Raw genomic sequence first — 12,242 nt, forward strand, 5'->3', positions numbered from 1 at the left:
CCATTCCTTGAGGAATTCCAAACTGTAGAAAGCATGACTATTTCTCATGTTAGTGATACCTGGTTCTAGAACAGCGTCAATATTCCCAATCTGCCTAACTTCTCTGCCTGCACTAACTTAGGGAGACAAGAGAAGATAGCAGAAGGGTGATAGTGACATGTCTGTCTTTATTCAAAACACTATTACCTCTAGTCAACCATGACAATAATTTCAAACTCCTTCAAATCCTAATATCAGTAAATGAAACCTCATACCATCTGTTGGCCAGCTACAGAACCCAGTGCCTTACACCCAAAATCATAAAATAAGAAGTTATGTACCTACCATAACGTTCCATGTTAGTTGTCTTCTTCTCGCCTTCTTTCTTGCTGGATGGGTTCGGAGCCGATCCTCAGCTCCGACTCGGCCAATACTAAAAGCTTGAGAGCTAATTCCACCGGCTCGAGGCTCCCCTATATCCCACAATGCTAGGCGGTAACTACTCAGATCTCGTTTGGTAGCTATACCAAGCAATACTAGTCTCCAAAATGGAGTAACAAGTTTCGAAGAAGAAACACAAAGAATTCGGTCGGTCTGTCCAGGCTTGGGGAAGGAGGGAGGGACGCAAGAAAGAAGGCGAGAAGAAGACAACTAACATGGAACGTTATGGTAGGTACATAACTTCTTAATGTTAAGTTGTCAATCTCGCCTTCATTCTTGCTGGATGGGACCGTCCCTAGCACCTTATCCCGGTGGCCTATCGGAACAGACTCTTGAGAACAGTGGAACCAAAATTGGCACGGCTTCTGGAAACCATGTCCAATTTGTAATGTGAAATGAATGTATGAGGAGAAGCCCATGTGGCTGCTGCACAGATTGAGTCTATTGGCAATCTGTCCTGAAAGGCTATGGATGTAGCTAATGCCCTGGTTGAATGAGCTCTAGGTCTTGAGGGTAATTTCTGATGTCTAATCTCATAGATGAAAGTAATTGTAGAAGTTAGCCATCTAGACAGAGATACTTTGGTAACTGGAAGGCCCAGTCTTCCTTCTGCATATGACAGAAACAATTGATCAGATTTCCTGAGTTGTTTAGTTCTGTCTAAGTAATATCTCAGTTGGCGATGAACATCCAAAAAATGCAGCTTTTGCTCTGATCTATTTGAATAGTTAGGGAAAAAGACGGGAGATCAATAATCTGGTTTAGGTTAATTTGAGAAGAGATTTTTGGTAAAAGGATGGGTTTGTCCGGAGAGATACTCTGTCTTTGTGAAAAACTAGGTAAGGAGGACGACTGCAGAGGGCTTGGAGTTCTGATACTCTTTTCGCTGAAGTTATAGCTACCAGAAAAAGTGTCTTCCAGGAAAGCAATTTCAGAGAACATGAAGCCGCTGGTTCGAAGGGGGGAAGAATCAAAGACGCCAGAACCAAATTTAAATCCCATTGAGGTGGAGGGTCTTTGATCGGAGGTTTGAGAAGAAATATACCTCTTAAGAAGGCCTTACAGAGCTTGTGAGCCATAATGCTGGATTCTGAAACACCCACATGAAAATTTGAAATGGCAGCCAACTGAACTCTAATGGTTGATGCAGAAGATCCTAAATGAAATAGTTCCGCCAGGAAGTCTAAAATGGACTGGATAGATGCAGTAAAAGGATCAATGTTTTTCGATGATGCCCAAAGGGAAAAACGTTTCCATTTACTAGTATAAATCTTCCGGGTAGAGGATTTATGAGAGGCTATCAATATGTCTCGGACCGAGCGAGATATTGAGGGAAGCCTGGCTAAGGTAGGAATTGGAGAAACCATGCTGTGAGGTTTAGGGAAAACAGAGATTGGTGCAGCTGACCCGAATGATGGGTAATCAGGTCTGGTACTGGGTCCAGATGCCAAGGCTGCTCCAAAAGGTAACAATGAAGAAAGGGGAACCATATCTGTCGAGACCAGTAAGGGGCAATGAGGATCATAGTCGCTCTCAATGCGATGGCTTTCTGAATTAGTTGAGGTATCAATGGAAAGGGGGGAAAAGCATACAGAAGTCCCCGGGGCCAATCGTGGACTAGAGCGTCTCTGGTGGACTGGCCTGGTAATGGGAAGAGCGTGAAGAAGTCTTGACACTTGCTGTTTTGGGGAGTAGCAAAAAGATCGCAGCAAGGATGGCCCCATCTTAGAAATACCTCTTCTAGAACTGATGTCTTTAGAGACCACTCGTGTGGCATGAGAATTGCTCTGCTCAACCTGTCTGCAATGACGTTGGATTTCCCGGGGATGTGCGTCGCTGTCAGAAAACGTTGAGAAGAGATCGCCCATTGCCAAAGTCTGAGTGCTTCTCGACATAAAGGGTATGATCTGGTTCCGCCTTGTTTGTTGATGTACCACACCACGGACATGTTGTCCGTTAGAATTACAATAGTCCCTTTGGGAAGAGAGTCGTGAAGGGCTTGCAACGCTAAAAGCACTGCTCTCATCTCTAGGACATTTATGTGCAAGTGGCACTCGAAGGGTTGCCACGTGCCCTGGACTGTCCTGCCCTGATAATGCCCCCCCCACCCGATCAGGAGGCATCTGTTGTCAACGTGGCAACTGGAGGGGGGAGAGTGAAGGGTCTTCCTTGGAGAAGTTGAGGTGACGTGACCCACCAAGATAGTTGGTTCTTGCATACTTGAGTTATCAGTATGGTATGGGACATTGGGAGACGTTGAAAGGACCATTGGGTAAAGAGCATCCACTGGAGGATCCTCATGTAAAAGCGAGCTAAGGGGAGAAGAGGAATAGCTGCCGCCATGAGTCCTAGTACCTTTAACACCAGTTTGGCTTTGACTTTGACCAAATGCAACAGAAGGGATACTTGGTTCCGAATGTCTAAAACCCTCTGCTCTGTGAGTGTTGCTGAAAGAGTCTGCGTCTAATTTGGCGCCTATGAAAGTAATAGACTGAGAAGGCGACAAGGCAGATTTTTCGAAATTTATTGAGATGCCTAGAGCTTGACAGGTTTGCATGGTGAAATTTCTGGATAGTAGAAGCTGATGTCTGGTGGTGGCCGTAAGGAGCCAATCGTCCAGATATGGAAACACCTGGAATCCTGGCCTCAAGTGAGCCGTGACCACTGCCATGCATTTGGTGAACACCGGGGCTGTAATGAGACCAAAGGGCAGGGCTCTGAACTGGTAGAGACTGGCTCCCAGCCTGAAGCGGAGATATCTCCTGGAGCGTCGGTTCATTTTGATGTGATAGTACGCATCCTGAAGATCTATCGAGCACATCCAATTGTCCTGACCCAAAAAGGGTAGGATGGACTGTAGCATGACCATCCGGAATTTTGTTTTCTTGACAAACTTGTTTAAATGACTGAGATCTAGAATAGGCCTCCAGTCCCCTGTTTTTTTTTGGTACCAAAAAGAATTTGGAGTAGATTCCAGATCCTTGCTGGTCTGCTGGGACTGGTTGGATGACTCTTTTTAATAGCAGCTTTGAAACTTCCAATGCTGCTTTGTCCCTTAGACCGGGTGGAACATCTGGAAGGGATTTTTTTGGTTGAGTTGGAATGTGAATAAAGGGAATTTTGTAACCCTCGGATATGATCGACTGTACCCATTTGTCTTGTGTTAGGGAAAGCCAGGCTTCTGGGTACAGTGATAATCTTCCCCTGACTGCCTCCGAAGGCGGACAGCCGGGCAGCCCCTCAGGGGTGCTGAAAGGGTTTGTCAGAGAACACCTCTCTGCTACCCTGGTTTTGCGGACCTCCTCTGCCTCTGGGGTGGCGTCGATTATTGTTCCCCCCTCTGCCTCTAGAGGGGTAATCGTGCTTGTGCGTCATATTTGTCTCCCTGAGATTGTTTTCGAAACCACATCTTCCTCCCTCTGACCTTTGGGATAGGGTCTAGAAGGGTGGAAAACGGACTCCTACGGCAGAGAGAATCTTACCTTCCACCTCGCACCTGGTCAATGTATCCTTCACCTGTGGACCAAACAAAGATGATCCGTCAAAGGGGGAGTTGGTGAAGGACGCCTTGAAAGGGTCCGCAAAGTTGCACAGTCGCATCCAGGCATGCCTTCGTAAGGCAATGCCTGTGCCTGCAGATCTACTCGCTCCATCTGCTGCGTATGAAACCAGTCGCATGGAGGAGTTCACTATTGAATTTAGGGTTGCCAACTGGGAGTTCATTGTGTCTTTGAACCCCTCAGCTGTAGGATCCTTCATCAGTTCACCCATATCCTTGAGTAAATCTCTTTGGAGACGGGTGAAGTGGCATAAGTAGTTCAGCGACCGCATAGAAAAGGTCGCTGACGAAAACATCCGCTTGCCGTCCCTGTCCATGGTCCTAGATTCTTTATTAGGAGGATGGACAGGAACAGAAGGATCAGCTAGTTCCTTCTTTGTGGCCGCAGCCACCACCATGGCATCAACCAAGGACACCTTTGGAGAGAAACTGTTTGTCTGAGGGAGCAGTGATAAATTTGGATGGTCTCCTCGGGGTGGGTTCCACTGAGTCAGGAGCTGTCCAAGCCTTCCTTGCCACCACTTCCATAAGGGGGTCAAAGGGAGGGGACACCCAGGAGGTAGAAGGGCGAGAACCAAACGCCTCAAGATACACTGACTCATCCTCCGAAGGGTTAAGGGCTGGCCAATTTCCCCTCTGTTTGAGTATTTCTAGGATGTCCGCAAAGGAGACATCCTCAGAGGGGGAACAGGGGGACCCTTCGGATTCCTCCAAGTCAGTGTCAGAGGTGATAGACTCAGGGAGTCAATGTGCTTCCTCTTGCACTGCCTCTTCCTAGGGGGATCTCCTGCAGGGTCAGGAGAGACCTCGGAAGAGGAGGAAATTCCCAATGGGGAAACTTGAGGAGTTGGTTCTCTACGGTGTGAGACAAGGGGGTGAGCAGTAATCTCCGCAGGCACTGTAGAAGGAGGAGCTGATGGAACCGACTGCGGGGCAGAACCCGGTTCTAGCACGCTCCTCATGACCTCGAAGGCATCCCTGTCAGGCAAGGTCCAAGGCCCTCGCTCCGAAGAGACAAGGACCCCTCCCGGCACTGACAGAGACGGCTCCAAAGCCGATGTCGGAGCCGAACTCACCAGCGCCGAAGCCCCGAGAGGGAGAGCGGGGTCGGACAAGGGTCCGATGCCACTCGCCCCCTCGGAGCCGACGAGGGAAGCCCGGTGCCGAGATCCCTCCAAAGAGGAGATCGGAGCAGACGACAGAGCCGAAAACGATGGTATCGGATCCGACGCACCGACAGTGATGGGTCCAACAAGCCTTGGCTCCGAACTCGAAGGAGTCGGAGGAGGAATGTAATGAGGGACGGGAATAGCCAACGACTGATGAGTCGGGCTATGGAGCATTTGGGCCAGTGCCTCGGACTTAAGAAGTCTACTCACCACCCTCTGCAAGTCATGGTCTGACAACCTGGAAGACCGAGAGGAATGTGATTTGTGACTCCACTCCAAAAGGAGAGGAGATCCTGGTGCCGAGTGTACGGAACCGATTGAAGGGGACCTGGATCTCTTCCTGTAAGATGGCTCCGATAATGGTATCGGAGCCGATGGGGACTTGCTAGCTTCGGCTCCAGCCGGAGCCAAAGTAATAGTAAAGATAGATCCTATGGAAGGGGATCTCGATCTCTTTTTAGAATGTGGCTCCGATAGTATCGGAGCCGATGAAGCCTTAACAGCCTCGGCTCCAGCCGGAGCCGAGGTAATAGTTTGAGGCCCAAAAACATCGGCTCCGGCCGGAGCCGATGTCGGAACCTGCTTCGACATTTCTACAGTCGACTCAGGAGCAGGAGTCGACTGTTTTGAAGCCTTTGAAGGTTTTCCCGAACTGGACTGAGTCGGGGGGCCTTCAGGCTTTAACAAACCCCTTAAAATGAGTTTGTTCTTGCGCTCCTGCAGGACTCGAGGGCTGAAACCATGGCAGACAGCACATGAGTCCTGCAGGTGCACAGGCCCCAGGCAATACACACAAGAAGTGTGACCGTCTGTCAGAGACATTTTCTGACAGCACGAGTCACACTTCTTGAAGCCTGAGACCTTTTCTTTAGACATTGAAGGTAAATGCCTGACAACAGCAAAAACACACAGACACACCCTGAATACAAAAGTTATTTAGCTAATAACTAAAGGCTAAAAAGCCACAGACACACACACACACAAAAGCCCTTATTAACAAAAAAAACAAGAAGACTAAATTAGTCACTAAAGGACTGGGGGAAGGGAAGGGCCGAAGGCCTAAAGATAAGGGGAGAAGGGGAAAAATATACTCGACACAAAAGGGGTCGAGAGATCTAAATATTTAAAACAAACTAAAAGGGCTATATTTAAACAAAAATGAGTTTTGGAAGTACCAAAAAGGTAAAAGTTAAACTAACCTGCCTGAGCCGGTAGAAGAGCACCTCGTCAGCTATAGCGGCAAACGAGATCTGAGTAGTTACCGCCTAGCATTGTGGGATATAGGGGAGCCTCGAGCCGGTGGAATTAGCTCTCGAGCTTTTAGTATTGGCCTCCGAACCCATCCAGCAAGAATGAAGGCGAGATTGACAACTTAACATCATAGTTTAATAAACAAAACTACCACTCCATTAGCCCAAGCATTATCTTTTAGGGGACTTTTAACTACATCTTAGAAATAAATATGCTCACTACTTTCTTGACTTTATCAATGCAAATTCCCCTCAATAAAGCAGTGCCCTCCCTCCACTATAGTCACCAACACACACTAACTTGTCCCCACACACACAAGCCCTGTCCGCTCATTGCCCACTGTCATACCAATACTGGTCAGATCAGATAACCTAGCTATCTTATAGGTAAAGTCCCAGTGGAGGTCAAGAAGCAACCCAACCATCTTTAAAAATTTCTTCAAGGCCAATTTCCTTGCACATGATAATGACTTGAGATGGTTCAACAATCCCCCACCCCTCTAGAAAATACACACAAAGTTTATATTCCCATCTCAGCTCGTGTATGGAGGCTCCTCATCCCACTTGCTACAAATATAGAGCAAGTTTAAAAACAAATCCCCTCTGGTGGAACTCAACTATAGATACACTGTACAAAAAGGAAAAAGCTAAAGAAGAGAACGAAATTCAGACTGCTATAATCAACATCAAGAGTTAACAAAGAACTCACAAACATAATCAAATTTTGCAACAGTTAATTATTAATTAAAGAATGCTATGTCTGCAAAGGACAACTACTAGAAAACTTTGTAAAGAAACTCAGAAATAACAGCCAGCATTGCAGTGAACTTATTTCTAATGGCATTTCCCACTTCAACTCTGAAAATACAGCCGACATCACATTGAGCTTATCTTTAATGGTATTACTCACTCAGAACCTGAGAATATAGCTAACATCATTGCAGACACACTCACTTCCAATGTATACCCTCTAACTGCCTCCAAACTTCTCAATACAAAGTATCCAGTCTACCTTTCTCCAGCAATTACCTCTGAAAAGATAGTGAAATTGCTCTTCAAGACCATAGCACCAGTTCTGTGGGTCCTGATAACATGGCAGGCTATTTCCTGGTCAGGATGAACTATCCTTATTAGACCACTGAACAAACACCACTTTGTTAGAGTCAATTGCACAAAATCCTCCAAGATATATTTTGCTAGTGGTGGAACCCAGGCCTCTGTTTGGGAACATTTGTTTGATATTTACTCCTTTGATATCAAATCTGACATTAAATAACTCTTGCTGACCACATTCGCAGAAAACTGAAAGCTTGGAGCCATCTACTTCCATGAAGGCATTCAGAAAAGGGCCTAACTCAGAAAACTCATGGTGTCAGGGTTACGGTCTACAGATAAATGTATGATGTAGTTTTGGGAACAGGAACTTTCTCAAACCTACCATATAAATAACTTCCCCATTAAAAAGGAGATGGAGATCTTCATTAGAGAGCTAGGTACTTTCTGGATAACAAACTGTCCTCTGACCACAGTGTATAGAGTGTTATCAGGAAAGCCTTCAACTTTGTACACAATTGATTACTAAGTGCATCCCATCTTGGTCAAAAGATTTCATCACTCCCCTCTACTCATCCATCAAGTCCATACTAGAATACAATATGACCTTTAATAGGTTCCTCTCCATACATGTAATCTAACTCAAAAATCCCTCTCTAAAAAAATCTGTGGTATGAGCTCCCTGTGTTGCTCAGAGCCTCTAAAAGCCCTGTATCTCATCTCTGTCTCCTACAGACGCCTACAGGTGATCCTATGCCTGACCTAGAAAGCTGTAAATGATCCAATCCCGCATGATCTATCACATATCTGCAAGCTGATAGTAGCATAAATGAATAAATACCAAGATCAAGGAAGATAAATCTACACTGCAACATAAAACAAGACTGTTATTATGACAGAATGACAGGTGTTTGTCTCAAAGAATTCCCCAACTCTGGAAGAAACTCCAGCTTTGTATAAAGTAAGGCATGTCTTCTACCACTATCTTTAATTCAAACTTAAATGGATGGACATGAAAAGTGGAAACATCTATTTAGGTATACCAGTGGGACTGCTTTAGATATGTTTTAAAGAGCCGGTCTATCTCCCAGAAGCAGTCTATAAACCTCCATTACTATGGCACGTGCCAGTATAAAGCACACGTATCTCCACAGCTGAGGAGCTATTGAGAAAGATGAAGAGCAAGGAAGAAAGAGAATGCAAACCAACTCCCAGAACTGACAAAGAGAGTCCTGAATCATTCATATTTTCACACTTTTAATTCTGTTTGAGTTACAGTCCTCCTGCAATGGAAGTTGCTGGCTCAGATTATTTTTTCCAGACAAGTGGTTAGAATAGACCCTGAATTAAAATAAGTTAGCTGCTGTCATTCACAGAGGCATACAACACAGACCGGGGATAAAGCCAACCTCAGAGCTAAGAGTCAAAACATTAAGAAACTATCTCAGTAATAACATTTTAAATACAGTAGAGAGTCGATTATCTGAAACCTCAGTTATCCGAGCACAGCCTTCCAAAGTTTTCGGGTAGGAAAAATCATAAAGTCTGAATATGTAAACATTAGACGGGGTCTGCATTACATAGTTGAAGTCACAAAATTTCGACTATGTAGATATCGAACACAAAAGTTCGAAAACTTAATACTCTGAACACTCAGAACAGCGATTTTTTTCCCAGGGAAAAAAAATCGCTGTTCCAGTACAAAACGTGTAAACACACGAACACTAAATACTGTTTCTAATGTGGGGGGCTTTGCCAAAGCCCCCCACACCTCCCAACATGGGGGGCGGTGCGCCTCCCACACCCCCTACTTAAATATACCAAATCCAAGATTGCACCACAGTGGAGGAAAGAGCAAAGCTGCGGAACCGGCCCACCAAATTCTTTCCCTGGGAAAGAATTCAATGTTCCACGGCTTCGTTATTTTTAGACTTCGAACATCTCAGTTCGAAGTTTCGGCGTTCGGACTTGTGAGCGTTCGGACATATGATATACACCCCATTAGACGTATTTGCTTGTGCATGGTTTTTGAGCTTGTAGCCCACTCATGTGTATAAAATATTCTTTATTGTCCACTGGAATCACCAAATGGCTGAAAAGTGTATTCACTGCATGCAGAAAAAACAATATTTTAGAAGTTTTTTATCCAGTTCAATGTATGTTTGATTATCCAAACTACCCTAGGTCCCAGTTAGTTTGGATAATCGACTCTCTACTGTATGACAAAAGCAGTACATGGACTTCCACCCCTGGAATACTACAGCAGCATGAAATAAACTGGTCTCCACCACTTATCCCAGCTTTAAGCAGCAAACTAATAAGTTTTCCCATTCAGGTCTAACTATTTCATTGATTTGAACTTGTGCAAATTATGATTTTTATTCTATTAAGGCCTGGGACCAGCTGTCAGAGGAATAGCCGTACATGGCAGTACCAAGTGGCCTTCCCATGTCCCATTCTTTAAGAAAGACATCTGCAGATAAAGGACATGCCTGGATTTATAAGAAATCATTCGCTGGATGGTTCTTTGTATCTGACACTGACACAAGTACTTTGGCATGACATTTGTTGTCTTCACTGGTAAACAGCACAACACAAGAAAGTCAGAACAGTAGTTCTTAGGGTAAAACTAAGAATTCTTAGCATTAATTAGGTAAATATTGCAAGTCTTTAAAATATACCACTTTTCTTCTATGCAGTACTTTGTGTTCCAAGATGTGATATACTATAATAAGTAATCATGAAAACTGTCTTCAGTATCCAAAAACTTTGCTGTACTCTATGCTACAATACAGTAATATCACTTTACTTTTCTATTTATATAGTGAAAACAGACAGAACTAAGAAAAACCTAAAAAGGAAATAACCTCTGAAATTTTCTTACACAGCTACACATCTTCAAAATTACAATTTTATATTATTACCCAAGTTAAAAACATAATTTTATTTGAATGGCTTGTGCAAAATGCTGCACAGCTATGTTATTTAGTAAGCAGGCATCAAAAAACAGTTTACATTACTTTTACATTTTTTTTTAAATTCATTATAGTAAATGCTTGCTCATTAGAAAGTCAACATACCCAGGGCATTCCATTCTGGTGAATAGTCAAAACACAGAATTCCTCTTCTCACACTAAATACTGATATACTGATGAGAAAAAAAGAATAAATCACAAATCTACCTCATTAAACATATGCTGCAGTCCACAAACAATGGCAATCAAAAGTTATGTACTTACCATAACTATCTGTATTGTCCATTTTCATTGTTTCTCACTGATGGATCTTGCATTCGACATGAAATCTGACTCAGATTTTTTTTCCAGACTTAGGCGCTATGTCTCAAGCTCCTCCTTCTTCCCATAATGCAACACACCTTCTCTAACTCCCTATATCGAGTTTTCTGTCCTAGAGCTCAACAGGTCATAGCAATAGTAAAGAGAACAGAAAATAATTGTGGCTCAAACCCAGAACCTAAGGGTTCTGAATTTACTCCAAGAACTTCTCATAGGCACAAGGCTGGGAGGGATGTGAGGAAGAATGAAAATGGACAACACAGATACTTAGTTATGGTGAGTACATAACTTTTTAAATCTGATGTTGTCCTTTTCATTCTTCCTCACTGATGAATCAGGGTCCCCAGCTATGTAAATCCTGAGTAGCCCTCAAGGAAGGATGTGCCAGAGCACAGTTGAGCCAAAGGATGCCCTGCTCCTAGAAACAATATCCAATTTATAATGTGAGACAAAGGTGTGAGTCTTAGACCAAGTGGCTGGTGCACAAATTTCATCATTTCAGACCCTGCAAAAGAATACTCCCATGGTGAAGCTTGGTTCTGTATAGTAGTACTCGGTCAGGAGTGCTGCTGCCGGGAAAGTGAAATGTTTTAAAAAGTCTTTTCTTGTTACCCTACCTAGCTGTAATGTTAAACCATTGGAGTGGTGATTCCAGAATATTCACTCCAGATTGAATAAAAACTTACTAATTTCAGTGAACAAAAATAAACGTAATAAGAACAACAAAAACAAAAAATGCTATACTGACTGACAAACAAGTATTGAAAGCCGACAGCTGGTGAAACCACTTGAATCAGATATATCCTGAGTCTTGGATCCGGCAGTTTCAGCATCCAGGCATCCCAGTTTAAAGCACCTAAAGCAAATCAAGTTCAGCAAGCAATCTTAGTAAAAAACAAAAGCTCAGACACGGTCATTCTTGTAGAAGAAATCTTTATTGAAGCTTATTTATCCTCCTGAAAGGGGGTGTGTCGGGCTATCTCTTAGAATAGATATAACCTTTATTGTGATTGGGGTAGAGAAAAAGCCCGGGATTTGGGATAACACACCTCCTTTTCAAATCAGAGCAAACAACTATTTTGATAAAAAAAAAAAATTTTTAAACAACAAAATATAGAAAACAAGGAATAAAAATGACAAACACAGTTAAAATTACATAAGATACATAGAAACTGCTATGGTCACCAAGCATCAAATGCCAGGTTAAAGCAAAGGTGCTCTAGGAAGCCAAAGAGAAAGCATTATGCATAGCGTGTTTTTTCTTATTATTAAGTTACCATGGTGAAAACTAGTATTTATAAGTGGGGAGAAAGATCCCTTATTAATGGGTGCCTCGTGTCAAAAAGCCGATAGTAAATGCCGTAAGTGGAAAACAAAAACGGGTCTCTCTAATCGTATTTCAAAAAATGTTGGGAAACCAATGTTGTCCATCTTAAGATCGCTGAAAGGTTTGAGTCCGCCGAGACAAAAATAAAGGGCTTTGGGTGTTAATAAC

General features: G+C 43.6%; 1 protein-coding gene across 1 annotated transcript in view; it reads right to left on the reverse strand.

The window, feature by feature from the left end:
* The window catches only part of EFCAB8 (EF-hand calcium binding domain 8), a 3,728,836-nt gene that overhangs the window by 2,076,043 nt on the left and 1,640,551 nt on the right, over positions 1 to 12,242 (reverse strand). Inside the window, exon 17 of the mRNA XM_044089017.1 lies at positions 10,532 to 10,599. Within this exon, the coding sequence (XP_043944952.1) occupies positions 10,532 to 10,599 (68 nt within the window). The remainder of the gene's footprint in view (positions 1 to 10,531; positions 10,600 to 12,242) is intronic.

Source organism: Protopterus annectens, chromosome 12.part0 (genome assembly GCF_019279795.1).
Source record: "Protopterus annectens isolate FY-2018-M chromosome 12.part0, PAN1.0, whole genome shotgun sequence".
NCBI classification, from domain to species: domain Eukaryota; kingdom Metazoa; phylum Chordata; order Ceratodontiformes; family Protopteridae; genus Protopterus; species Protopterus annectens.